The 27,443-nt window shown below is 40.4% G+C and overlaps 3 protein-coding genes across 3 annotated transcripts; 1 reads left to right on the top strand and 2 right to left on the bottom strand.

Moving 5' to 3' along the window:
• Window positions 1–4,679: 4,679 nt before the first annotated feature.
• On the top strand, window positions 4,680–7,372 carry lag3 (lymphocyte activating 3; the record flags this gene model as incomplete). Its single annotated transcript, XM_083989557.1, has 8 exons — window positions 4,680–4,758; window positions 4,859–4,979; window positions 5,123–5,343; window positions 5,652–5,912; window positions 6,032–6,340; window positions 6,446–6,697; window positions 6,821–6,942; window positions 7,277–7,372. The coding sequence occupies exons 1-8, from the start codon at window positions 4,707–4,709 to the stop codon at window positions 7,370–7,372; spliced, it is 1,434 nt and encodes a 477-aa protein (XP_083845683.1). The 5' UTR covers window positions 4,680–4,706.
• A 569-nt stretch (window positions 7,373–7,941) lies between these two features.
• Window positions 7,942–18,677, bottom strand: plekhg6 (pleckstrin homology domain containing, family G (with RhoGef domain) member 6). Its single transcript, XM_083989034.1, has 15 exons — window positions 18,603–18,677; window positions 16,917–17,130; window positions 15,589–15,723; window positions 15,160–15,297; window positions 14,715–14,810; window positions 14,549–14,599; window positions 14,121–14,270; window positions 13,544–13,654; window positions 12,395–12,544; window positions 12,162–12,296; window positions 11,775–11,894; window positions 11,545–11,677; window positions 11,337–11,452; window positions 9,523–10,967; window positions 7,942–8,126 (listed from the first exon to the last, which is right to left on the bottom strand). Exons 1-15 carry the CDS (start codon window positions 18,620–18,622, stop codon window positions 7,955–7,957), a joined length of 3,186 nt encoding a protein of 1,061 aa, XP_083845160.1. The 5' UTR covers window positions 18,623–18,677; the 3' UTR covers window positions 7,942–7,954.
• A 556-nt stretch (window positions 18,678–19,233) lies between these two features.
• tnfrsf1a (tumor necrosis factor receptor superfamily, member 1a) lies at window positions 19,234–25,207 on the bottom strand. Its single transcript, XM_083989019.1, has 10 exons — window positions 24,930–25,207; window positions 23,417–23,527; window positions 23,202–23,304; window positions 22,951–23,076; window positions 22,693–22,845; window positions 22,501–22,579; window positions 21,599–21,648; window positions 21,068–21,243; window positions 20,860–20,980; window positions 19,234–20,723 (listed from the first exon to the last, which is right to left on the bottom strand). Exons 2-10 carry the CDS (start codon window positions 23,489–23,491, stop codon window positions 20,425–20,427), a joined length of 1,182 nt encoding a protein of 393 aa, XP_083845145.1. The 5' UTR covers window positions 23,492–23,527; window positions 24,930–25,207; the 3' UTR covers window positions 19,234–20,424.
• Window positions 25,208–27,443: the final 2,236 nt, after the last annotated feature.

The following is a 27,443-nucleotide window of genomic DNA, read 5'->3' as shown; positions in this document are numbered from 1 at the left end:
CTGCGACGGCCAAAATCGCACAGTGTGTACAGGGCATGGCCCCAACGTCAAAAACACGCTTATACTGTAGGCCTATAACCTGCTACTGAAAACATTTTTCATTGTGCTAAAGTAAACTAACAAATGTTAGTGTAGAACGCCCTTAATAAGCAATGTTCAGCTTTTTATACTGAGGGAAGTTTAGGTTTGCAGCTCCCACATAAAGCATACGATTACGACTGCCTTCTTTCACCAGCGCAGTATAGCTGGCTTGGCTAAGATCCTCTTACCAGCTATACACTTAGTAATGTTGATAAACTGGTAAGCTTCATTATTTTGGTAGATTTTTACTTTTGTGAATGCTTGTTAATGCTCATCTTATCAATCTCATGATGTTACAGTATCTTTATTACTTATTTCAAATTAGCCATAATGGAATGTTGTGACTGGGCTTTATGCTTCCTATGTCAGTCCGCCCTACAGATTGAAAAACATTAGATCCCTGTTTATCATTCAAACTGAGAAATAATCCTGAAATATTGCAATCATGTTACAAATAAGCTGTAGATAACATCCAGGAGCTGAAGGCATTATAGTTTATAGTGGACATTATAAATGGAATGTGTTTTTGGCATGCATTTTCTTAATTAAAAAAAAAATTGTGTTTATTTCAGATACAAAGTGTGATCTCACTTGTGTCTTAGGATAGATTTATTTGTATGACGACCCTAAGGTACTTCCATGCCAAAGGGGACCTTTGCATCATGACTTGAAATCAAAAGTCGCTTAACCTCCCTACTAACTGGAGAGAAAAATAAAAAGTGTGGCTTAATCAAACTTTGTGGCTTTCATTTGTGGGGCTAAATGTAATAAAAGTAACTCAAAACATAATTTCACCGTCCTTTCTGAGAACTGTTGCATAGTAATTGTAGAACATAATTTTTTTAAAGCTTAAAGGTGTACAGAAATGGCAGTTTGTCCTGTTTGTCGCGCCGAGTTGTCACGAGCTGCAACACGAGTTTACCCGAGTAAGGAAAACTAATTTGATTGGTCGTTATCGAGCGGGCGGGATATTCAAAGCTTGGGGCGAGACCGAGCTCCGTGTGTGTGTGCGTGTCTCAGACGTTTGAATGACGGATGACGGATCCAATATCAGTGGCTGGTGAATTGTGTACAGGCTGACGTATAATCCGTGCGCCTGCATTATCCAATGCGGAAAAAAAACACACACTTTCATCCCAAATTTACTCAAAAATAGAATTTTGCACAAAGTTTGGCCTATATCGTCTGATAGATTAGTTATTACACTAATTTTATGACCCAGAGTGGGCTTAAATTCAATTTTCTTTTCTGTACACCTTTAACAGAGTTTTCTATGGTTAAGTGTATACAGTTTATACATATATTTTGGCGAAGACATAGGCTATTTTTTAAATTTTGAAACACCTCCCACTGACAGGTGCACATACTGTTATTCTCACAGTCTACGGTTATTCTCTGACCTACACTCAACAAAAACAGCGCCACCCTGCCTTTACAGCACATACTGTGGTTGAAATGGAACTGCAGCTTGAATGACGGATATAATGTAACACTCTGTTCACATTTGTTCTCAGCAGTTAAGAACATGCTTAGGTGTTTTGTAGCCTACCAAAAAGTCTGCAGACGGTGCAGCTACTGCCACAATGTGCATAGGCTGCTGTTTTCAAATAGGCAATGAACTTTCAGCTTTTTAAAACCCTACATTCAACAATGAGAAAAATCTAATCTAGTTACACTGAATTTTACCATTCTCATGAGAAATCTGCTGCTCTTTCTCCCTCCCTCCCTCCCTCTCGCCCCCCCCCTCTCTCTCTGTGTGTGTGTGTGTGTGTGTGTGTGTGTGTGTGTGTGTGTGTGTGTGTGTGTGTGTGTGTCTCTCACACACACAAACACAGAGCGATACTTTCAGTTTTACTGTTGTAAAAAGCTGGATGGAATATTTTGTCATTTTCAAAGAAACAAAGTACAGCAAATGTGATCTTTGTCTGAATTTCATTCTTGCGAAGACTTCAGTCAGAATGTGGAAATTTAGACCACATTACAGCATATTATTTAACAGTTTATTCCATTCCACTTCAACAAAAATGCTGCAAAAGCCACTGCAGAGAAAGGCAAGTTGGCTGTACTATAAGTGTGCAGTGTTTCTTTTAAATCTGTTAAACCAAAAAGATATCAGGGAGTACAATCAGTTGTGCAACAAAACAAAAAAAAACAACAACCCAACAACAAACAAACACTAAAAATATGTGGCACAAACAAAAACAAAAAGACAAAGTCATTTTTCCAGAATCCAGCCCTTTACATCTGCTGAAGTGATGCAAAAAATGAGCAAAAAAGAAAAGAAAAACATAAAAAATTAAGATGCAACATGAAACATCAGCCACTTCAACATTTGTTGTGTCTTAATTGCTGATATGCATCTATGCTGTCATGTTCTCATGTATCAACTTCTCGACTGAACAAAATGCTGACATAACAAATTTAACATTTTTTTTTTTGCAGCAGAGCAGCATTTCTTCAATCCGTGCTCTGCTTCCTCTGCCAGTAAAACCCAGTGGAACATTATCATTCATCACCTACCCATACAGGCAGTCATATTTTCATATCAGGTATTGAAAATCAACCACAGGAGTGTTTCTAATAATTCATAAAAAGTGCCTTTTTTTCTATTGAACCTTGTTGCTGTGTGTCAGAGTAGACAACTGATCGAATTATAGATAATTCAGTGTGACCTTGGCACAGGAACAAACTACTCACTCGCCAAATTTCTACAGAAGAAATGTGATTTGACTATTTTCCAACATCATCCTTATTAACATAATGATCTGCATTCAGAGCTCAATTGTTTCCATGTGAGGGGCATTTTCCCTCTCAGTCCCTTCAGCTCATATTCAGATACAGTGGCAGTGACTAAACATCAGCTGTATAGGAAAGACCACTTAACAGTGAGTGACGCACCCGTGCCCCCGACGCTGAGAGTCAGAGGCACAATTTGAACAGATGTTTGTTTTATTTTTCTCTCTTTCTTTCTTTTTTTTTTTTTTTTTTACAACACCGAGGTGAAGCCACAGCCTGAAACTAATGTGACATCAATTTGAATTTGAAGGCTGACAGTGTTTTGATGTGTGGAGGATGTGTGGATGGAAGGGTGGAGGACATGAAAAGATTTAACTTACACTATCACTCACACGGCAGTCACACGTCTTTTACTGAGGAAAATGTGTCCACAAGCTGAAGAAAAACAGCTCTGAGGTTTCACCCACACACACTCTCAGGTGTTTCTATCCATCTGCGTGACTTACTCTGTGTCTATGTAGGCCTTTTTAGGGATACATAACTAGACCGATAACTGATAGATAGGTGAACACAGACAAGCAGACAGATAGACAGATAGGTAGATAGACAGATAGATAGATAGATAGATAGATAGATAGATAGATAGATAGATAGATAGATAGATAGATAGATAGATAGATAGATAGATAGATAGATAGATAGATAGATAGATAGATAGATTTTTCTTAATTCTCTGCTAGTGGATGTCCAGTTATAGTTGTTGACAATAACATTAATAAACAGTATTTCCTAGCAACTACCTCGATAGTATGTTATAAACCATTTGTTGAAAGTGGAAATTAAAGTAATGTGTCCACTGAAACCTCATATACAGAGTCAGCACCACTTTTACTGAGAACTTGGTATGTTATCTTCTTCTTTTTTAAGCATCGGATCCCTTTTATAAAATAATAGAAGAAGAAACTGTTTTATTGCTATACGAAAATGATTTACCATATATCTCTTTGCTTGACGTTTGACAAAATATGCTAAAATATTAGGCATTAAACAAATGTTTGACTGGCAATGTGGGCCTGTTTACTATAGTGACTGTACGAATTGACGACAAGGAAAAGAGAGAAGCGAGAATGGAGGGGATGATTCACTCTCATGAATATCCATTAGAGCAGGTTATCATGCTACTAAATAGGCTTATTCTCGTACTGGTGATGCTGATGATGTTGACAATGATGCTGAGAGCTGCGAGTTAACTAGTGGTTGTAAACACAAGTGACTGGAAGTGACGGAGGAATGACATAGCGGTTTGTAGAGTTGCAGTTTTACCATCTCGGTTTCAAATCAACGGCTAGGGCTTCCGTGAATGAAACACAAGAGATTTGTAAACAAGTAACGTTCACTGAAGTCAGTGTGGAATCATTATAATGTAGCTCACTGTTTATTTAGCACATTTAGCAATTTAAAAAAGCCGTCTTACTGTTGGAGTAAAATAAACTTCAAACAATTCTTACAGATGTTAACATTCATTGGCCTGTACCTGTACAGTTCACTTTGACTTGTATTTGTGTTGGTTTGCATATTAACTAATGTTACTTAGTGTTACACGGGGTATTTGGTGTGAAGGAGGAAACAGGGTGAAGTAGAGAGAATCCGTGGGAGGAAGTGGGTCCCCTGTTTGCATCTCTGTCTTACAATTTCCAGGCTGACAGCGACAGACCGCATCAAAGTCTGTCTTGTAGCTGAAGTCACATGATCACAGCAGAGGAACTACCAAACAGTCCGCCTCCACCAGCACCCACGGGCTCATATATAAGCCCCATCAGCGACATGAAGAGAAAGTCACGTACATTCAGCCGGTTACAGGAGCATTTGTGGATTAATTCAACAGCAAAATGGTGTTGATGAAGTGTTTCATCTTCGGGATGTTTACCTTCCTCATTACAGGTAAATTATATGATGGTTTTTAACAACAATCTCCAATAAAAAAAAATACATAGCTTCTTTGCCAATTTTCTGTAATAAACACTTTCTGTTTCCTCCTCAGGAGCTCAGTCTCAGGTGACAGAGGTGTTTGCTGAAGCAGGCTCTACGGCTGTACTTCCATGTAAAGCTGAACGCACCTTCTCTACTGAGCCCAACATTGTCTGGACTAAATCCAACAAAGGGTAAGAGACCATTTTTTCCCCCTTTAATTCCTCACTTGTTTGTGTTTTTACCTCTTGTCAACTATCATATTTGTGTATTTCAATACAACAACTTGCGTCTATATGCCGATGACCCTGGATTGTTTTGACATGTTCTTCCTCAGCACTGTCTGGAGAAAGCAAAAGAATGGCCTGGAGTACTGCGGCTCTATCTGGATAGTGAACGGGACCAAACGGGTTCAGTGCCCCCATCCCCAGTTTGACAGAGGGGAGTACAACCTGTACGTCAAGGACGTGAGGGAGGACGACGGAGGGATTTACATCTGCAGCGTCGAAAATCAACGCCAGGTTGTCAAAAGCTTGGTCATGCTCAGAGTCATCACAGGTAATAAACTTGTGCAGCCTTAAAACACTGGATGTTTTGCATGTCTATACGCGCACTGCATCCATCCAGTGAATTTGATGAATCACTGCAGAGACAACTATCAGATCAGATATTTGAAAAGCACTGATTGAGTGTTGTGACTCATAGTACAACACTATAGTAATTTAACTGTTTTAGTTTGTATATTCACTACATGCTGAGAGAATGAAATAAAAACATCTGTTACCAAATATAAAATGTCTTCTTTCCATAAAAGTTCCCAGTTGCTCACATGTCATTAATCCCATCCTCATCTGTGTTCTTCACAGTGTCCTTCTCTCCAGCGGTCCCTCTATTTCAAGAGACCTTCTCAGTCAGTTGTGATGTGACTCCTTGGCCTAATGGGGCAGCTGTGATGTGGATCCTGAACGACAGACGATTTGTGCCGAGGACTGGAGTCATCTCAAAAGGAGACACCTTTGAAAGAATTGTGGATGAGAAGGCAACAGAGCAGATGATAGGAAAGTGGAAATGTATGGTGGACCACAGGGGCAAAATGGTGCAGGCTTCAGCAACTCTGTCTTTGAGAGGTGAGATGCTGAAGGAGAAATGCCTGCAGATCTCAGTGTCGCAGAAAACCGAGCTGTTGCACATTAACTTTCATGACATACGTTCTAATGCGTATTTTCTTTCTTTCTTTCCCCTTAAGGAATCGTCCAACCACCCAATGACGACACCAAGCTGTATGCAGCTGTGGGATCTTTGGTCACACTCCCCTGTGTCTTCTCCCCTGATTTGGTCCCCCTTACACTAGTCTGGGAAAAAATGAAACCTGGGTCTCTGTTTGATACCCTTCCTCTTCCCCCTTATTCTCAATCCCCACTGACCTCTGAGCACAGCTGGGATAGGAGTATCATTTTGACACAGGTTACATTTCAGGATGAGGGCAAGTACAGATGCCATGCAATGGTAGAACGCAGACGGATGAAGAGATATATGCAGCTGGTGGTGGCCAAAAGTAAGTTCACGTGGATTCAGTTTAAGCCTGAGTAAAGAAATCCACTCAATATGTATTTGGTTTTTGCTAGCTACAATTAACTCTTTTGTCTTGTTTTTCTCTCAGTTGACACCAGCGTCCCATCGAAGAAAAAAGACTCAATCACACTGACCTGCCAACTGTCTGACACGAGCGATGTCACCAGCTACGAGTGGGTTCATGTGACCTATGACATCAATGGCACCCAGTCAGTTGTGTCCGTTCACAAGGAGAAGACCCTGACCATCAGCCAGGAGGAGAACTGGGGTGAATGGACATGTCGGTTCTCCAACAAAGACGGCATTTTGGGAAACGTAACATACCACGCTCTAATGATGAGTAAGTCCTCACCTCTTAAATTTGCTCTGTTTGTACTGCATAATAATAAGATAAATATACTACAGCCACTCAAAATGTCACATTGTTCCTTTACCTGACTTTTTTCTTCTTCTTTCTTTACAGGTGGTCTGAGGGGACAAAAATTGGCAGGTGTTCAACACAACACCGGCACTATAATCGGGCTCAGCGTCCTCCTAATTGTCCTGCTGCTGGTTCTTGCTCAGATGTACAAGAACCACCAAAGGGTAAATATCTACAGTTCTTTCAAAACTGATTTGACACAAAGTCAATTCTACTGTGAATTTTTGTATGTGGGACAAATTCATTTTACGAATTTCTCACAATTTCTTTTCATGCAAGATGCAAAATGTTGAAATAAGGGAGATTATTGTCTCTTTTCTTGTGAGTTCTGCCAGGAATAAATCACATCATCTCATTAACATTTTTAATATTTTGAGAAAGAAAATAAAGAAAGAAGAAAGAAAATATGTTATAAAAACACTCTGGGCTCTCTGTTAGATCATGGATTCTACTTCGTGATGCTTATTTTATTAATTTTGTTACTGTTTTTTTCCACAGAGGAAAAGGATCTTTCAGTACCCTGCGCTGGAGACCATTGTTCATACCATCTCCAATGAGCGGGAGCAGAGAGAAAGATGCCAAGTGAAAATGTAAAGACTCATCGCAGCAGAGGCATCGCAGAAAATTTTGACTTTAAATTGAGTGAAATCAAACTTCTTCATGCCCACAATATGTTGGGCGACTTTTGTTTGCACATGTTTTGTAAATACCTTAAGAGCAGATGTTGTAGCAGCACCCTTGTTTTTGTTTTAATAGAAATAAAATTGAACTGTTGTATATTATCCTGTGGTTTCAGCTGTAAATGCTTTTGATATTTTTGTGTGCATGTATATTACACATTGGGAACAAAATAATTTCCAAATAAAGACAATTTAATAGAAATAAATCTGGTTTCATTTATTACATTATATACAATCTGAAATTTTACATTGAGAGAGGAAACGTGTTTCAAATATAAATTAATATATGGTCCTTTATAAAAAAAAAAGTTTCATTATATTACACAAAAGATTTACCATGTGTTAGTCTAAAAAAATAATACATTTTTTCCCTAATTACATAATCTTACAGTGATGATAAATTCAGAGTGACAACCTGTCCTGTCCTTTGTCCCTCTGAAATTAACATTCATTGACTGAATTTTATTTACGGCCTATGCATAGTGCAGCTTCAAATCTACACCTGACTATATTCACCGTCCTCAGACATTTCAGAAACATCTGATAAGGCCAAGGATCGGCTGATGCTCTCCAGAAGACCTTCATCTGCAGGGTACAAACGGTTCATGACTTCATCATCATCAAAGCACCAGCCTGGCCAGTCCACATTTACACCTTCTGTAAAGTAACTGAGGGAAGAGAGAGAGTCATCAAAACTCATTACTATTTAAAATTCCATGTACCCACAGTCTCTCCGCTGCTAAATACTGTAATCATGCAAAACTATATCTCCTCACAAAGCTGCCACAAGACAGATAATACATAAATGTCATTATTATAACTGTATAGATGAAATACTGTTCATTTCAATTTTGCAAAAAATATATAAAGTACCGGCAAAGAATACTTATTAAAGTCAGGTAAAAACAAAGTATTTAGGTTTGCTACTTAATAAAACACTGAAGAGAAGATAAATATTTTATGACGTTGACTATGCTTTCAGTGCGTCAATCAAGCCATAAATAGTGTTGTTCTTAGACATGACAAACAGATTAGTTTAAAGTTTCCATTCTCAACAAACTCTCTGTTCAGCATATTGTGCCCTGAAAACTCATTTCAGTAGTAGAAGTCTGACAGCTTCAGAGTAAATTTCCCAAATAAGGGGAATACAGATAAATTCATCCAATACAGAAAAGTCAGAGAATGTGCAAGCCTTTTCTTTCAAGAAAAAGAGGGAAAACGTCTGTGGAAGATTCATTAAAAGCCTGATCTGCACCAGAGATAATGTAAAAGACAATGACAATGTGGACAGTCCTCTATTATAAAAACATTTTTAGATGTAAATAGCATCTAAATGTTCAACACAGTAGCCTAATGTACTGCATATTAATAGGTACATTGACATTAGTATCATTGTTATGATCATATCAATGCTGATTTTAAATGTAGGAAGGACCAGGTTTTATCCCCTGTGTGCTGCTAAAGGTGGAGCCACTGGAAAATGTGATGTTGTGTTTGCATGATCTTCATGCAAAATTGTGGCTTTCAGGGTTTTTCCTGTTCTACTTAATCCTTGATAATCCAGGTCTGTTCCTGTTATGAAGCACAAAGACTGAGACTACTGAAGTCTGCTTTTATGATAGTCTTTGAAGATGCATTTGACTGATAGTACTATTTTTAAATGATCACATTATTGTTATTGTGAATAAACTTGGCCACACTAAGCATGTGGTTAAAACGTGCCCTGCTTGATATCATTTAACAGGTTTTATTTTATTGGTATCTCCTCTTTTATTGCTCTTGTTCTTATATTATTTATTGGTTCGTGTTTCAGTTAGTTGCTTGATTGCCTCAAGCAACTTGACTAATGTCTTCTTGGAAATGTGGTAGTGGGTGTGGTTGTGTCAATATGGTAATAAGAGTCAGTTATGACATCTATTGTGAGCTGTCTTAGTGGTGTCTTTTTCTACAGTGCATGGTCAACAAAATCTTTTTTCCACCCATTAAAAAAAAATCAATCTGCCTCTCCAGCCAACAAATTCATACATTTCACAAACAATGTTAATTCATACTACTTATACATACCTGCTCTCGTTTTCATCCTCATCTGCGTCGACGAGCTGCTCTTTCCATCCTTTGCTCACTGTGGGAGCTCTGTGTCTCATCAGTTTCACCTCCTCCTCCCAGTCTGTGTCTCTGTCTCCATCACTGGGCAATGGTGAAGGTGTGGTGGAAAAAGTGGGGGAAGGAGAAAGATGTCTTGACCTCAAGTTGGCCATTTTCACGTCACGCCCTCTCCTGATTCCATCTCGGTCTTTCACTCTCTCTTTGGATCTTTCCAGAAGGCCCGCCAGGGGGGAGTTTTGTCTGTTAGGATAACGCTGTGAGATATCTTGTTCTTGGGGTAAAGTGTACGGACGACTGTGGTGTGGACGAAATCCATGCTCTCCCTCAATTATGATGTTAGGAATGGAGGCACTCCTTTGGGTTTTCATTACTTTTCTATGGAAATTTGGATCAGGCGACTCAGGCTCAGACAATGTTTGTGGATCCGGAGAGACTCTATCATTCATGTACCAAAACTGGTTTGGTTTCAGGGAACCCAGCTTGAGCACCCGGTGTGAATCTGAGCTTTGGCTAGAAGGCAAGGAGTTTCTCTTGAGGTTCAGGCTGTGGTCTGAGTCAGAGTTGGAGGAAGAGTTGTTTGAACTTTCACCTGTACGCTGCTTGGACATGCGAGTAGAGGAACCCTTATGGATAACTGGCCTTCGCCTCTGTAACCTCGGTGACCTCAGATCTTTTGAGAACCCCAAAGGCTCTGGAGATGTCTCTCCGTCCATAGACTGGCTGCAGCTTGAATTTCTCCTGATGTCTAGGTCAACAGACTGGGAATCTGTCATTGGAGACACTCCTCCACCTGGTAGTGTTTGAAACTCAGGCCCTTCCCTGGACATCGGGGGTTGGTACGGAAGTTGTAAAGTGCTATCATTGTTGGTTGGGTAGTCAACATCTGGCAACCCGTCTATTAAAAGACTGTGTGGTCTAGTTGCATTGTACCTTAATGGATCTGCAGGAGTGTTATGAAGGAAAAAATTCAGGTTGGGGACAGATTGGGCCTTGTGGTTTCGCTCGTTTGTCATTTGAGACTCAACTACTTTCTCTTCTTCCTCAGTGTGGTTCCCATCTTGATCTCTTCTCACTCCCATTTCTATCCATTCATGTCCTTTGACTGTTTGTTGCCTACCAGGAAAGCCCTTATGCACTAATTTATGATTACTGTTAGTAGGCATGTTGTTGATGGCCACATGATCTGCAGGTTGATACTCTCCCTTTGCTTCTTTAGATGCCAACATCCCATTCACTGACTGGGGGATAATTAGTTCCTCACAAAGATTATCTACAAACGTTCCCCCTTCTTCTGTGTCTACATCATCCATTTTAGTTTCTTCCATAGATTTGGCCTCTTGTTGGATTTTCCAGTTTTCTTGTTGTCTGCTGCTCTCTGTCTTTCTCAGCTTCTCCAGTGTTTCCTGACATAATATAAAGACAAAAAAACATTCAACAATGAAAGTGCTACTAAACACAAAGAACAGCTGAGGAGAAGGCAGGGAATCACCAAAGTTATAAGAATTCATCATGAGCATGAATATGTGCCAAAGTCTACAAGCAAAAGTTACCAAAAGGCATTTGATGTTAAATTTTAACTGAATAATTTTAATCTTTTGTTGCCCAGTCATAGGATCACCAATGTCAGCGGGATTGGCCTTGAGTGGATCATGAAAAGTCTGAACAAATTCAATGGCAATCCATCCCTCTGTTCCAGACAATACTAGTGTGGCTAAAAGCTGAATGAGACTGCAATCCTTTCTAAAGTTTCTGCAAGAAATATCAGATTTTACCTTTGCCTGGTGGATGTTGGAGACCCATGTGGAACATCTTTCTGAGGTGCTGGCTGCGAATATGTAGACATTCATAGGGCTCTGAAGTTCACCCACCTCCACGAGAACAAATGAACCTGAAGAGAAGAAGTAATGAGATTTGTAAAAAAAACTATCTGTTCAGCAGCACTCTGTTTTGGCTTTGTGTCTGGTAGAAAATGTTACTCACAGCCGTCTTTTAGTGCGATGCAAGAGGTTCTGTCCAAGACCAGAGGGGGCCGAACCATTTTTAGCCGCTCTCCTTTCTTATGGGCTTTGGTGATTAGAAGCACATCTGAGAAAAGTAGAGCCATCACCTCCAGCTGCATGGCACCATGTGTGGAGAACCATAAGGAGAAGTCATGAAAAGGAAGTTCTAGGTCTTAACATACAGTATCTGAGCGCTCAAACTTTGCTCACCTTGCTCTCTTTTCTGTCCCGAATCTTCAAGTTTTCCTCGAGCAGCAGCTTACGAACAACATCACGACCCACTTCTCTGATGGGACACGTTAGGTCAAACTGGCAGATCTCTCTGACATGCTGCAAAGGAAATCTGTCATTAGTAATCATCAGTAGTGAATTGTCCAGGTAACTGTTTATATTGGCAGAAATCTCTTGTTGTTCAGTGTTGTCATTACAACCTGACCTCTGACCTTTCACATTTATACACTGAATTCACAGATACTGATATAGGTGGAATAACACACCTTTATCAATTGCTTTTTAGCAGCGAAAAGCTACAGTAGGCTGGCAGTAAGTTGAATGCCAATATTGAGGTAGATTTCACAAGGTGTGTTAATATTTTACCTTGTCAATTTCTTCATTTATTCCCTCAACCTCATATCCCTCCACCCTCTGAGCAGAGATGGAGAGAGCAAGCCTCTCATCCATCACCCTGAGGTGGTCATTGATAGTCTCCAGGAAACTGTTGACACTTGACAGCTGAAGAGAAGAAGATGGTTTAGTGTGTGTCGGCGGGAGTTTTGATTTGTTCAGCAGATAAAAACAGATTTGATAACTTCATGGTGTCAGATCCTCACCATGCCTTTGAGTATGTTTTGTACATGAGGGTCCTGGGTGGTTTTGAGCACAGCCTTTAGCAGCAGGGGGTACTTTGTGATCCTCTGATGGGGTTTGGCCTGCATGTCCCCAAGGCGCATCCGCTCACACTGAGGGTGAGTCTCCACCCACTGGACAACACAAAAGCACAAGAGCATAACTTATTGCTTCTCAAAATGGTTTATAATAAAGTCAAATAGTTCCCAATAATAGTTATTTAAGTAGAAATGCAAACATATATAATTAATTTTAAAAAGTAGTGCCAAACAACATCTTACAATAGAATGAGTTGTATCTATTTATACAGATCGTTTTGGGGTTTTCTTCTTAAGTGGCTTGAAAATATATTTTGTTTGTGTTTCTTGAAGCAGTGGAAAATTAAATGAACGTATTCTTCTTTCTTTTTTTCCATCTCCTCACATCTGCTGTCTCGGGGGGTGGGGACTTTAATAAAACTTCAAATAAAAACTAGACCAAGATGTTTTTGTTCTGTCTGATTTGGACGACCCTTGAACACCCACCGCGGCTGCCATTTCCTGGTAAGAGCGTGTCTTTTACTGCTGAACAAAAACATTTCACCTCCCACTCAGCTTGACAAGTATGAGGGTATGACATGCGTATATGAAAAAGCCAAGGCTGAATACACACACATACATAATCAAACATCAAACATGACTCTTTGCACAAGATAGTGTTGCAAGTGTCAGTGCTTGTTTGCAGCATAAACGCAATCAAAGGTACATTTCCAGTTTTCCAGGCTCAGCACACAAAGTGGTGCAGAACAGCACTGATTATCACTCACTTTTCCTGTAAATATCCTGCAGTCAGCGTAGTGAGCTAGAAATCCTTCAAACTACTGCTGCGGCTGAATCATTTGGTAAGGCGTTGGCGGTTAGGTTGCCCATTAGGAAGTTGCAATGACAGGTCGCCCACAAGGTTATGAAAACATCACCAACAACACAGACCCGCCATTAATAACTGAACAGTCACAGTCATTACAATGAATTCCATTCAGGTAATACTTGGGTTAGTGTGGGCGTGTATTTCAGTGCTTGTGTTTGGGTTTTGCATCATCAAATGATTGTGCAACTGTCTTGCATGTTGTGCATATGGATGCTGCTTCACTGTACCTGAACAAAAGTCATAAAATGTGGGTTGTTCTCCATATGCCAGCGCGTGAACTCAAGATTGTCTTCCTCCTCCCAGCAGTAATTATGATAGGATGGGAACCGCTCGTGGAACTTAGGACAAAAAATGTGAAACGATTAGAAATGTCACACATGGATAACTGCTTTATTGTCCATGCAACCAGTCGAATGCTCTAAGGAAGTGCAATGCTAAAACCACCGAAGTGCCTGTTTATCTCTTATCAACAAAACGTAATTAACAAAAGTAAAGCTCTCTTTGTGCAGCAGAATGACCTCTGTTAATGTTGTATTAAAATGACTATATTAATAGATTCTTATCACAGATATGTTAATGTGTAAGCTGCACTTTAGGGTTGCATCCCGTAATTCACTGTTTGATCTTCACAGTGCAGAGTAGAGTATAAGTAGCCTGCGGTGCATGTGCCCGGGGCTTTCCTTTGTTTTTTTTTTAAATAAATGGTTAAGTTAAGAGAGTGTAGGCAGGTTCTTCGTTGGTTTTCTTTGCTGACGGGCAGAAACACACTCATGAACATGTTTGCTGCAGATGGTGAGCTCATACCTGCAGACAACCAGCTTCTAACTTCATGGGGTCAAAGGGCTTGCCTGTCCTCCGCACTTCCTGCAACATGGGGTATATCACCTCCTGCCAGAACAGTTGGTGTGCAGTGAGGATGGAGGGGACGTTGGAGAAAAGCTGCTTGGGGGTCACCTGGTGCAGAAGACAGTCAAAACAAAAATAAATAAACATAGTGGTGAAGTTAAACTCCTGCGCATTTTGATATTTTCCAGCCTCACAGTGGAAATGTGTCACATGCAACATTTTCCGTTTGTCCGTTTGTATTCTGTATAATCTTGAGCGGATGTGCATGTTCTGGTTATGTCAGTCAGTGTGTTTCAGTGGTATGCAGAACAGTGGAAAATGGGCCTGGAGAGATTATGTATGTTGTGTTTCCAGTGTAGATGGGGCTGCACGCTCTGCACACTGACCTCCAGGAGAAATCCATGCTGATGTAGGTTGACTAGAGCTGCAATCACCAACTGTGAGAGGTAAACACATCTTTGTTATAAACATCCTGTGGAAAATCCCTCGTCAGCACAGACATACATGAACAGAAATCTGGCTGTGACAGCAGGTTAGAGAGCGACTTCTTACATCTGTGATGATAATTAGCTTGTTGATGTAGGTGAGTTCAGTGTGAACAAACTCCCACAGCGCCTCCTGCTGGTGTCTCTGCATCTTAGACATGGTCTGAATGTGACAAAAATGAGAGGGAGGGCAAGGTAAAGAGGAGGGAAAGGAAACACCTATTAGAGGAGCTTTAAGTGGATGCTGATAAAAAGCAGGATGGAAATTTTTTTGTTTGCATTTACAACAGCAGGATGGAAAATTTGAAATTTTTGACTCCAAATAGACCACAATGCCTCTGTTTATTCTAATGAATGTCTCCTAGTAGTGATGTGGCTAAGTTATGTCTTGGTTGGTTACAATGGAGGTCTATGTAAGGGATAAGCTCTACTACAGAGGTAATAATTGCTAGTGAGGTTAATTATTATTGTTATTATTATTTTGGTCTTTCTAGGGAAGAGATGGCTCATACTGAATGAGACTGCACTATATCCGTCCAGTTCTTCTCCAGTGTTGTGCCCTGACTCTCCTCTTTCCATCTCCACTTCAAATTGACTGGTACTTGTAAGGCCTCCAAGTCCTGCTTCAACACATCCAGCTGGCCTCGCTCCTAAGGGGGTGGAGAGAGAGACATTAAAAGATAAGAAAAATGGGGTAGAGAACTGAAGAGGAAATGTGGCGTAATAATGAATCAGTAACTTCTTAGAAGTGATATTCAGCACTTGTTCAAACACTTGTGGTTGGTCGTCACATCTCCGTCTAGGCTACTGCCAGCGGAGCAGAACAAATATTGCTGTGGTTGCTTTAGTTGTTTGAGTGGGTGGAACCCAGTTAGAGCAAGTCTGTATGTGTTTCTACATATGTCAGCATGTAGTGTGATGAGCAGGAGACAACAGAATACCTCAGACGCTGGGTTTTTCTCAGACACTCCCTGACTGAACAGGACCTGTCTCAGTGCTGCTCTGGGTTTGGCTCCTGCTGAAGTTCCTTTACTCAGGGTTGCAAAGTCAGTCACAACCTTTTGCTTGGTCCGCCTCTGAAAAATCAAACATTACGTTGGTACATTTCAAGTACTAGCGCCTTTCATTAGAGCGTCGCACACACTATGAAGCTTATCAACCTTTGTCCATCAGATAAGTTAGAAACCAGAGCAATATATGAATCAAGACATTGCTTATCTGGCCATGTCTTTGTTTTACATATTTCAGAACCCTTATCAACTGTGTGATTATGACCGTGTGACACACAAGTAGCATTTCCTCTTAATTTAATGAGTAATATTCACGAGTAGAGTCAGTGTTCAGATCCTTACCCATGGTAAAAGAAGGAATACATTAATATAAAGCTTCAACAGTATTTTCAACAGTATGTACAGTAACAAGTTCAGTGACTTACTTTTTTTTTTCTTTTTTTTTTTTACATGAAGCGTAACACATTGAAATACCATTCATGGGGTGTCATTTTAGATGACACTGGCAAAAGTCAAAACAGATATTTTAATTTATGAGCTTTTGAGCTTTTCAATGTAAAAATAATCAATTATGGGGCGTCATGTGGCACAGTTGGTAGAGCAGGCGCCCCACCCCTTTGTGACATAAAATGGCAGCTTGTTATTTTTTTCATAAGAAGATAAAGTTTAAGGACTCAAATACAGATACGTTGCCTAACCCTGACTTGTGCATCATGTTTTAGGGCAGTGTTTTTCAACCTTGGGGTCGGGACCCCATGTGGGGTCGTCTGGAATTCAAAAGGGGTCGCCTGAAATGTCTAGTAATTGATTTTTAAAAAAATGACTGGTAAAAATATTTTTTTAACTAGCTAATTGTTATTCTTTTTAAATTACGATTAAAAACACCACACACAATCTTAAACAATTGTATTCTATAACTTCACTGTCTCGAATATTAATCGAGTTCAAATAAAATGCAGCATATAAAAATATCTGAGCTGGCGCATCTTGATTGACGGCAAATCGCGGGGTCGCCAGAAATCTGTGATGTCAAAATGGGGTCATGAACCAAAAAAAGGTGGGAACCACTGTTTTAGGGTGTCATGGGATGGTTTGTATGAAAAATATACAAACATGGAGTACAAGTAGTACATCTCTGAAATCTAGGGTAGAAGTACAAAGTAGAAAAATATGGAAATACTAACATGAAGAACCTAAAAACAAACAAACAGTAGTTTATAAATGTTTGTAGGTGAAGTCGACTGTCCCATGTCACTTGCCTTAAAGCCCATTGTGTTGAACTTCTGTTTGTCTGCTGACCCCCTGTGGTGATGGGTTACCTCTGCAGCTGCCGTCATCCCATTAACAACATCTGTCTCTCTGCTCTCACTGTCCCTCCTCCTCTCCAAGTCCACGCTGTCTCGCCACGGTCCTTCTTCCATCTGTGATTCATTTCCACCAGCACTGGTTATGTGCACTGCTTTTGAGGAAAGACTGGAAGATAAACACTCAGGGTTACTCATTGCCAAAATAAGGTGTGTGAGGACACAGAGGTGAATAATTTGTTGCAAGAAAGGCTTTACAAGAGAGTGGACGACAGAATGAAGGGACATTTTGTGCTTTGTTTTCATAAGGGTTTACTCACACTTCCCTGTCAGTGGTTAAACCTTTATAAATCCCTGGCATCACAGGCACATGTGGATGACTGTGTTTAAATAATTGGTTCCAAACCCTTTTCTCTTCTGACCCTTCAAAATAAAATTTCCATGTCAAAGGTTGCATGAGTATTCTGAACACTTCGACTATAATCATCTTCCCTGTTTTATCTAAATAATAATGGTAGTCGTATTTATTTGTAGTACAGATGTACATAAAGTAGCCTACAAAATGCAAAAAAGAACAAATTCCCCTTAAAAGCATCAGACCAGATTAATAAATATGCCTGATGACAGGTTTATTTCAGCTTTGTGGTTAACAATGGACAAAGGCAGGTGTTAAAAAGAGGAATTACAATGTGTACACCCAGATGAAGCAGGAAGGGAACAAACAAAGAAGTCACAGGACTGAAATAAAATCAATAAAAAAAAAAAAAAACTGTGTGTTACATACTTTTAAAACAGAAACAGAGACAAAGACAATATGAGTGATTTTTGACAGGACTGTTTTTATATATTTTGGTAGCTTTAATAGTAACAGGTACAGAAAGTTGTTACTGTGGCATTGTACAGACAGTGATGCTGATTGAACAGGACACTGAAAGTCTCACATGGCTGCAGCTCAACGTGTCTCTGTTGTCTGACAGCAGTTCTCACAAACGTGACATTGCAGCTGGCATATTTAGGTTAAGGCGGAGAATGTGTCTGTATTCTCAGGAAGCTACTGTATCTATAAAACAAACACATCATAATTTACTGCTGTAGACTTTAGAGAAATGCCATTCATGTCACACAAGAGCGGTGTGGGAATTGCTGCTCTGGTATTCAAGATCATTCTTAAATTCGATTCAGTTTTACACGCTATTCTGAAGGCAAAGACGCTTGCACGGGCAAACACACTGCAGTCAAGGGCGCTGCACTAATATGCTCAAAACTATGTTGTCAAACATCAAAGGTTTGACGCAACTGCTCTCATCACGCTGTCATACCTGTTTACAATCACTGTCAGAGTCCCACAGTAACACAAAGGTGCCTGATATAGACTTGCATCTGATCTGCAAGATTCATGTACAGCTTCATATATGGACAGTAAAGTCAGGCCTACTGGTAGATGTATGGCCTCAGGAAATCAACATATCAAATACTAGAAAGCAATCCATATATCCACACAAGAGGCTTTAGCATAAAGGTAACTTACACAAATCTCACACAAAACAAAAGGCTCCTTAAGTACCGTACTCCTGTATCTTCTTCAACTGCTACATATAAAATTTACATACATTTTATAATCGATAAAATCAGATTCTTTACCTGGACCTGGTTGAATCCATTTCGTTTCACACAGTCATCTTTGGTTTCTGTAAGCTTTCTCCTCCTCCTCTCTCTCTTCAGCTCAATGGGTCCCTCCCTCTCTTCCTTTCACCTGTGCCCCTTCCCTCTGCAACTCGCCCAACAAGAACGACTGGATTCTGCAGCCAACAAATCAGTGCTCAGGACTGGTTAATGTGTCGCAGTTGGAAAAAAAAAAGTCCTCAGTAGAGCTGAGGCGGTGGCTGATTTTTTTTTTTTAAAGGCGTCCTGTTGTTGTTTCATGGCAATCAGGCTTATTGATCACAGTGAGCAAACAACGGGGGATGGGAAATCGTGTTATGAGGGGGGGACATGAACAGAGAGGTCTTGTGTGAAGGCAGTTGTCTTTGTTCATTACGTAACAGCAAAAGAGGCATTGATATGTAATCAACCATGAGATTCTGGCGTTTCATAGCACAGGAAAATGGAGAACAGACTAGAGCATGCAGGTGAGAAGAAGTTAGAAGTGAGCTATGGGGAAGGAGACAAGCCAAAAGAATGTAGCTACAGGACACCAAAAAAAGATAACTAGTTCACGTGAGGTCAACAAAGAGAGACAAAGACTCAAGAGCTGCACTTATAGTAGGCAAAACGTTATTACAAATGTGATTTAATGTTTAAAGCACTTATGTGGAATGCAAACACAGCTTGACTGAAGTATATGACAATTCATCTTCATAACATTTTTCACATTTAAACACCTGCACACACCTGCATACATACAATCAAAGCCAGTTAATGACCGTTTGCCTCCAGGAACGCACAATTACATGACATAATTACCAGAACATGTCTGCCACGCTACACGGGTAAGCAGAACATATCCCATACATTTCTTTGTTGTTGTTTATTGTGAAAGTATAATACAGTTTGAAACAGGAAAAAAAGTGCTTTGGAATGCCAAGTCTGTACGAGTGTGACAGATTCATATCTGAATCTGCAGGCTGGGACCGGAGTTATGAAAGCTGCCTGGCAGAGACGAACTGAGACAAGGCGTGTCCTTTCTTTTTCTGTAATGAATAATGCGTCTATGATGGGGCTTAAAAGAATGCTAATGGTGCTGTGAAAAGCTTGTTAAAAGTGTCAGGGGTCTTGTCAAGTCAAACAGGAACTGCAAATTCCCTCGTGTTGCTTTCCCCGTGCAGGTTCTGCTATTAAAACATTACCATTTAACTTTGTGGTTCAGACTAAATTGTCACTATTTATTTTACACTTCCCTGTGCTAAAAGAATGTTAACTATAATGTTTTAACATACCTGGGATGACAAAAATGAAATGACTTAATTGCCTTAAACAGCACGTGACAGAGAATGGTAAAATTGCAAATTACAGTCTCTCTCTCGTTTACTCTCACATTCACTCTCTTGCTGACTTCAAGGAAAAGGTCAACCAAAAAATCTATTAAAAAACTCTCACATTAGAGGGGGGGTATCAGTCTTTTTGTCTTTGGCCATGTATGACTACCTGTTTAAATAGTTTTTAAAATATACTACTTTATACAGGATCTTTAAAAAAGAGGTGCACTAACACTATTAGTGCAAAAACCTCTCCTGTGGCTCTGCACTGTCTTGTTGATCGATCCCTCTCAGTAGTTTGACCTTGTCACCTCAGCAGATAGTGGGGATGAGAGGTAGAGAGAAGTGATATATAAATTTTTTTTTTAAAAAAAGGCTTTGTTCGTAGCACCGTGTCTTTGTCTCTGCGCTCCAGGCCGTCATGGAGTGAGTCTCTACAGGGACAGTACTTGGTTTCATCAGCTTTTTGTTGCACTCATGTTGGGAGATTACTGAATGCCATGGATTGTCTCGAGCTCCTCCGCCGCCCTTCCCAGGTGCATCTTTCTCAGTTTGTCCAACAAGTCCTGCATCAGCGGCCAGTGCAGCATGTCACCTCGTCCTCCTCCGCCCGGCCGAGACCCTCTCTCGGCCCACATCCGCAGCATCTGGTAGTGGGCCTCCCGGCAGGATGTGTGGTCCATCTGCGCCTGTTCGATCTCTGTGTCCGTCACACCGAGGGTACGCACCAGCTGCTTCACCTGCTGCACTGGAACCAGATCCAGCACCGTGTAGATCAGCTCGGGGACTGCACGAGGGGGGAGAGAAGAAGGGAGAGGTGTGTTGAGGGGAAGAGATAAGCGTTAGCACAATAGTTTACTGTATGTTTGAACACACTGGACCATTGAGCATGTGCTGCTATGCACAGTATAAAATACACTCACTCTTGATTTCCAGGGGGACACAGTCAGGCAGATTGGATAGCTGCTGTTCCATCACCGGGCTTTGGGTTTGTGGTATGGCTTTAACACCGCTGTCCAAAGGCGGCTTGACAATAAAGACCTCCTATGAAACAAAGAGTGGCTCAGATTTAACGGGTGTAGATGTGCTTCCAGTCGGAAAAATGAACCGCAGACAGACAGATCAGCGTACCTTGCAAGAGTCCTGGGAATCATCGGACGACTGAATGGAGTGTTTTGGCAACTTCCTCTTGGTGAGCCATTTTGTGACCTTGTGGGTGACAATAACCCCCAGCACCAAAAATACAACACCAGCAGATGCAATGCCAACGATTACGTGTATGAGATGTTCGTTTCCAGGGCCGGGACCTTCATGAAGAACCCAAGGAACACATAAAAAAAGACATGGAAATAGACACATTATGTATTTGTCAATCTAAAACTCGTTCTGTTGTTATAAAACCTGATTTTAAATAATGCATGTTATCACACAAACAGAATGTAAACTTGGACAAAAGCAGTGAATAGTGGGTTAACCGGAAAAAAAATATTATAGTGAAGTTAAAGTTGATTACACTTTACTGATAATATGTTTAAGTGTTTCTGTAAGAGCAGAGTCTATTGCTAAGCAGACTACAGGTTGTCAACAACACATGTATTATCAGGTTACTTTGTTCATATAGCAACCTTATAGTTATTCACTCCATCTGGTTTAAGGGCTCACCTTTCGTGGTCTCGGTAGTAGAACAGTGATGTTTGCACTCTTCAGTACAACTGTAGAGAGAAGAGACAACATTTCACAACACTGAAGAGGAAGTAGCACATCTCAAGAGGAAGTGATTAACATGAAGGTCGAGGGATCTTTTCAACACCAGTAAAAGAGTTCAAACAACTGCACGTTAACCACTTACAGTACAGGATCCCACTTGCTGTAGCGATAACACTTTATCTGTCACTATTACTGTTAGTGGTTACACTCGGATGTTTGTGTGTAGTAAGGATTGAGGGATCTAAGGGCAGTTCAGTTCTGGGCTCCCCTCCTTTTTCCTCTTTTTATCTGTGACACATATCTTTGTGTCTATCCACCCACACTAACATGATAACATAATAATGATAATAACATCAACAACAACTTCTGATACCAATTTTCAAAATATTTTGAAGTGAGCTATTTCATTTTGTCTAACCAGGAAATTATTTTATCAAATTTATCTCTCTCTTCCATTAAACAGGGATGAAAAAAATGGCAATTTATGTAATTTAAGACAATTTGATATAAATGCTTCATAAAATATTTATTAGAAATTCAGTGTAGGCCTACACAAGGGATTTTTACCCATAAATCTTAGGGGTCTTCCCTGTGAGCCAGGCGGACTGTGAAACAGAAGCCCAGAAGTCAGTATATTTAACAAACAAGCACTTGTTTCGTAAATGTCACGATGTGACTAAACCCTGCTTTGGTGCCTAACTTCTCTCTTCTGTTGCCAACAAATGGAAAGATTGAAAAAAGTCGGAAGTGTGCTGCAAGTTTCAATTCAACAAACCCACTTCCCTATCACTGACAAAACAAGCATCCCAGGCAGCAGAATGGGAACGGTGTTCACAAACGACAAACGGTGCACTCACTTGTTGCAGGGTTGACACTTGCTCTTGACTTTGTAGTAGTTCTCCTTACATACACAAACAGTGTTTTTCTGTGGTGTGCCTGTGTACAACAAGAATAGTAGTAACATTTACACACCACTGAGGAAGAGGAAATACTTTATGAGCCAAATAACTGATAAAGTCTTTACATTGATATAACATCACTGCACTTACATTTTTGTACTTCCTTTTCATCAGCGCCACATGGTTTGCATCTGTGACACTCATACGTGTCTTCAGTGATTTCAAATTTGTAATGACCGTCCTTACACTGACAAATAGTGTCTCTATCACTTTTACATGGCTCCACCTGAAATTCATTCCGTTCTGCGGAAAAAAATATAGAAAAAATTAATAAAGAAAACCATTGACTGGTACAAAACTGATATATCCAGGAGGTCAAAGTGAGTCTGAAAAAAGTTGTTACTCTACTTGTACATCTTCGGCATCCTTTGCAGTTACTGGCAAAGTTCATGTTTTCCTGGTACTGATCTTTAGGACATTCGGTGCAGTTACTTCTCTGGCCCTTATAACGGCAATGCTCTGCTAGCTTAGAACCTGAAAAACATGTCACGTGTAAACATGGTTAAGCCTTGATAGGCTGATTTGAAAGAAGAACATAATCACTGGTGTGACATTTCCAACAATAAACATGCTAATGGGCATCATGTGTGTTTGTGTACCTGCAAAGCATCGGTTGCAACAAACTCCATGGTCACTGAAATATTCGCGTGCCGTACACTTGGACTCATCTGAAGGTTCTGACCATGCCAAAGTCAACATGCACTGCAACACAGATCAAACAATGAATCCTCAAAGAGAACATGCATCGCCATTGTCTGGCAGCTGTTCCTGTTTATCTCAGAGTATTGGATGAAGCACTTAAGGGTTTTCTCACCATGAGGAGCAGGAGCTGTGTTGTGCCAGCAGGGGCTTTTTTATTCTGTTTTCCTCTGTGCCCAGCTCCCTCCATTATCTTATAGGTTTAACTCAATCCATCTGAGGTCACCTGTGAAGGGATGACAGCGCACATCAGTGTGTCATTCAGCTGGACTTTGAAACATCTTTACAGGAACTGGATCGAGTGTCATTTATTTATGTAAAAAACAAACACAAGCCACCAACAGCTCATGGCTTTGTGCTCCACCACAGTTTGAGAAAGGTGTGACAATAAACACTCCCACTGGGTTCAAGTGGACATTGACATTAACTAAATGCTATCTGTAGGAGGAATAAAATGTTTACAATGCCACTCTGGGTGTTGTTGTAAAGCCTCCTGCAGGATGGAGGGTTAACTGCTGCTGAGCTGTTACATGGAAATTTGATTGAAGCTATTACACAACACATCATTACAATGTCTCAAAAAGAAAGAAAGACAAAAAATTGTGCAGAGCCTCAAGTTTTAATGTCTTGGTGTATCAGTCAATCTGCTGGTGTTGTGTATTATCACCATAAGAATATTTTATATTCGGCCAGGGGTTCCCTTTCATTTTCCTGCATCCAAAAATCAAGTTCACAGTCCCACAGTGCTACTCCAGTGCCAACTGGTGTGTGTGTGTGTGTGTGTGTGTGTGTGTGTGTGTGTGTGTGTGTGTGTGTGTGTGTGTGTGTGTGTGTGTGTGTGTGTGTGTGTGTGTGTGTGTGTGTGTGTCATATTTCTCTGGTACAGGCTAATTATATCAGTTTCATCCATGAGCTGAGCCCTGACTCCAAACTCACAGATTTCTCAGGAACTATCATTATGTAGCTACCAGGTCTCCTGCCAAATACAATTAAAGTCAAAGGAATGTAGGCTACAATCGTGTGCAAGTTAATTATAGGGATAAATGTAACCCATTTTGCTGGAGAATTGATTTTAGTGGATTTATACTTTCTAACAAAACATAACTGTAGGCCCTACAGTTAAAATGAGTTGACAGGTAGTTGTGGCACAGCTCAACAGCGTAAATGAAACTAGTCTCTACTTGTCGACTTGAGAGAAGGAGACGCCTTATCTGTCAAATGTCAAGTGGTCTGAAAAGCTTTCACACAATTGTTCAGCACTTTACATACATCAAAAAAGAAAAGAGGGTAAATAAATGCATGTTTTGCTGTGGACTGCTGAGATGCAGTTGTTTTGTTGACGGTAGTTTCTTCTTCTTTCCCTCGTTGTTGAGAAAAGACGGGACTCTTGACATTTAGGCTACTAAATCCGTTTAAAAAACTTTCAACAACGACTAACGCACGTACAGATAAGATTGACGTGTTTAAGGACTAAATCTAACCTCAAAGATACAGTTTTTTTTTTATCTCACTGGTTTCGATTTAGCTGGGGAGCATACCACACCGCCCACCTACGGCAATAAGCCCGATACCAATCTCCCCTCTCTGCTTCCCTGGCTCACACGTAGAGGTATTTTACCGCGACTTACCTGGACAACCACCGCTGACAGAAGCAGAGAGATATCTCTTTACATCAGGCCCATAAATCCACATCAATGTAAATATTCGTATTTCTTTCTATTCAAGTTCAGCGACGCCGTTGAGTTGCCCCTCGCAGAAGCAGAGCAGCAGACGGGGAGGAGGGAGGGCTCAAACGGGAAATAGCTGCGTCACGAGCGCATTTCAAGGAATAGTGAGGCAGAGCTGGCAAGAAAGGCACCTGCGGGTTAAAACAAACAAACAAACAAATCAAAACAAAACAAACACACTCACACTTACACTCACACGTATCTGAAGTGAACTTCAAACAGCTGAGCGCCCTCAAGTCTGCAGAGGAGCCAGCGCTATCAAAAGGGCATGGTAGTCCTTATCCCAACTTTATTCTCCCGTTCATTAAACCATCCTCATTTACGGACAGATATCCATAAGAACAGTAAAGGGTGTGATTCTTAAACAAAGAAAGAAAGAAAACACTATTTTTACATTATCATTGCGATTCAAGACAGTGATACTGTGCCAATTCATAATATAAAGTTCATCATATTATTTCAAGTCACGTGGAAAGTTGGAAACCTACTGTATTATAGAGCCCACATAGCACTAGTGCACAGCATGAGCACTAGGCGACAGTAGAGAGGAGGAACTGCCCTGTAAGAGGAAGAGACTTAAGAGACAGAGCCAGACTCTGAGTGGGTGGTAGGGATTAGACTCAAGGGAGAGAGAGGAAGCTGGTGGGAGTTGCATAAACGTTACATAAAGTTTCAGGCTGAAGGCTACACTGCTGTAGCAGAACAACACAATGTTAACCCAGAAACTGTTTAGATGGTATTAATAATAGTGATGATCAAAGTGTAATAGTAACAGGCTCAGCAGTCTAATAGTAACTGTAATAATAATGATATGCCAATGAATGATGACCCAAGACACAGTTAGGATCATAGTGTGATATAGGGTAAGGTTTGGAGGAGGTCATAAAGAGACAGTGGAGCTGGGTTGTTTGGATCTTTAAGAAGAGGGATATTGAATTGTTGTATGGATTTTACAAGGAGCCTATAGGAGCTAACATGGGAGATATATGTTCTCTAGCTCTAGTTCCCTTTTTCTAGGCTCTGACATCCTGACATTTTGGGTCAACTAGAGGCCCATGGATTTATGGGGATATCCTAATAAGGAATTACAGTTGTCCAATCTGGTGGAAACAAATGCATGGTCTGATCAGACTATAGTGATTAAACCAAGCCTTGCCTTAATTGATGCTTAAAAGGTGCAGAATCATCAGCCATATGGATTATGGATGAAACAGACAAACAAAATAATTAATAGTTCTTGATGCATTCATTTCCCACCAAATAATCATATTATTCACACACTTTCACAATCATTAGTGTATGTGTGAATGCATCAATTCCTGAGAAAAAATAATCAATTAGAATAAAATGTTTTGTGTTAATGAGTGAAGATTACCCTAATCTTTTAGATATGTAACATAGAGAAAGTATAGTTACTATAGACACCACAATAATAATAGACACATATCAATTAATACATGCATTAATTTATTCAGCAAGCCAGCAGAGTGCACTGTAAAATGTAATTGTATATCTCACTTAAAAAGAAAAGTGACCTTAACTCATTTCAGTTTACTCTGTTGACTATCCTCACTTTTACTTAGTAAAGACAACTTTCTACTGAGGCAAGTAATCAAACTCATCAGCTGCAAGTAACCTGTACTTAGAGGTTTGAGTGAGCAAGACCCATCTGCATCACCAGCAGGAACTCGGCAGCATTCGGCAGCTCTCGTCGAACGCACATGCGCAGTTGCGCACTGACGAGTGACGACGTGCTTTGAATGAAGCTCCCGGTAAACCGTCAACAACAAGGCGGCTGCTGCAGCTAGAGACCATAGAGCTAGAGACACGGTAAGTTTCACTGGTTTTGTATGTAGCAAACTTGTAGTCATTATTCTTATCATATAATTTATCTGTTAGTTCAGTTTTGTTTTTCATTTTTGTTGTTGCTGCGAGTCGGTCCTTTGCAGTCATGTGAAAGCTAAAGCTAACTAGCTCTTCATGTGAAGTTACTCAGATAACGTTAACATTTAGGGATTTACTGGAGTTTCAACAAACACAGCGTGCTTATTAACGGTTGAAAAAGCCCCCCGCCCCCACCCCACCCGTCGGTCGGACGGTGAGACGGTGAAGTTGGGGGGAGGGGGGGGGGGGGTTAGCAATTTGAACACACTAGCGCGATTTAGCACGTTTGTTTACCTGTCCATGTGCCTGTGTTTGTGTGCGTGTGCAAGAGAGAGAGCCACAGACACAGCGCTGGTTGATAAGTTTAGTTTTTTATATCATGTACAGCTCTAATCGTTTGTGCTATGACTTAGTTACAGTTTAACTGATTGATTTTGTTGTTTCTTTTGCAGGTTTTTATTTCTGAAGACAGAATGCCATGGATGTGTAAGTAGGCTACTGCTTGTTTTCTTCTGAGGGCTACACTATTAT

The sequence above is a fragment of the Trachurus trachurus genome, assembly GCF_905171665.1.
Source record: "Trachurus trachurus genome assembly, chromosome: 16".
In the NCBI taxonomy this organism is placed as follows: Eukaryota; Metazoa; Chordata; class Actinopteri; order Carangiformes; family Carangidae; genus Trachurus; species Trachurus trachurus.
Note: the sequence above shows the minus strand (reverse complement) of the source record. Positions and strands in the feature narration are given on the sequence as shown.

Excerpts from the sequence above, each read along its gene's own strand:
- tnfrsf1a (XM_083989019.1), bottom strand. The coding sequence starts at position 23,491 with ATGGAGGGAGCTGGGCACAGAGGAAAACAGAATAAAAAAGCCCCTGCT. Across the intron at positions 22,580-22,692 it reads TGAAAAGGAAGTACAAAAAT|GCACACCACAGAAAAACACT; the intron begins GTAAGTGCAGTG and ends TGTTGTACACAG. Across the intron at positions 21,649-22,500 it reads AAGTGTCAACCCTGCAACAA|TTGTACTGAAGAGTGCAAAC; the intron begins GTGAGTGCACCG and ends TTCTCTCTACAG.
- plekhg6 (XM_083989034.1), bottom strand. The coding sequence starts at position 18,622 with ATGGATTCAACCAGGTCCAG. Across the intron at positions 15,298-15,588 it reads AGAAAAACCCAGCGTCTGAG|GAGCGAGGCCAGCTGGATGT; the intron begins GTATTCTGTTGT and ends CCACCCCCTTAG. Across the intron at positions 11,678-11,774 it reads GGGACAGAAAAGAGAGCAAG|CTGGAGGTGATGGCTCTACT; the intron begins GTGAGCAAAGTT and ends GGTGCCATGCAG.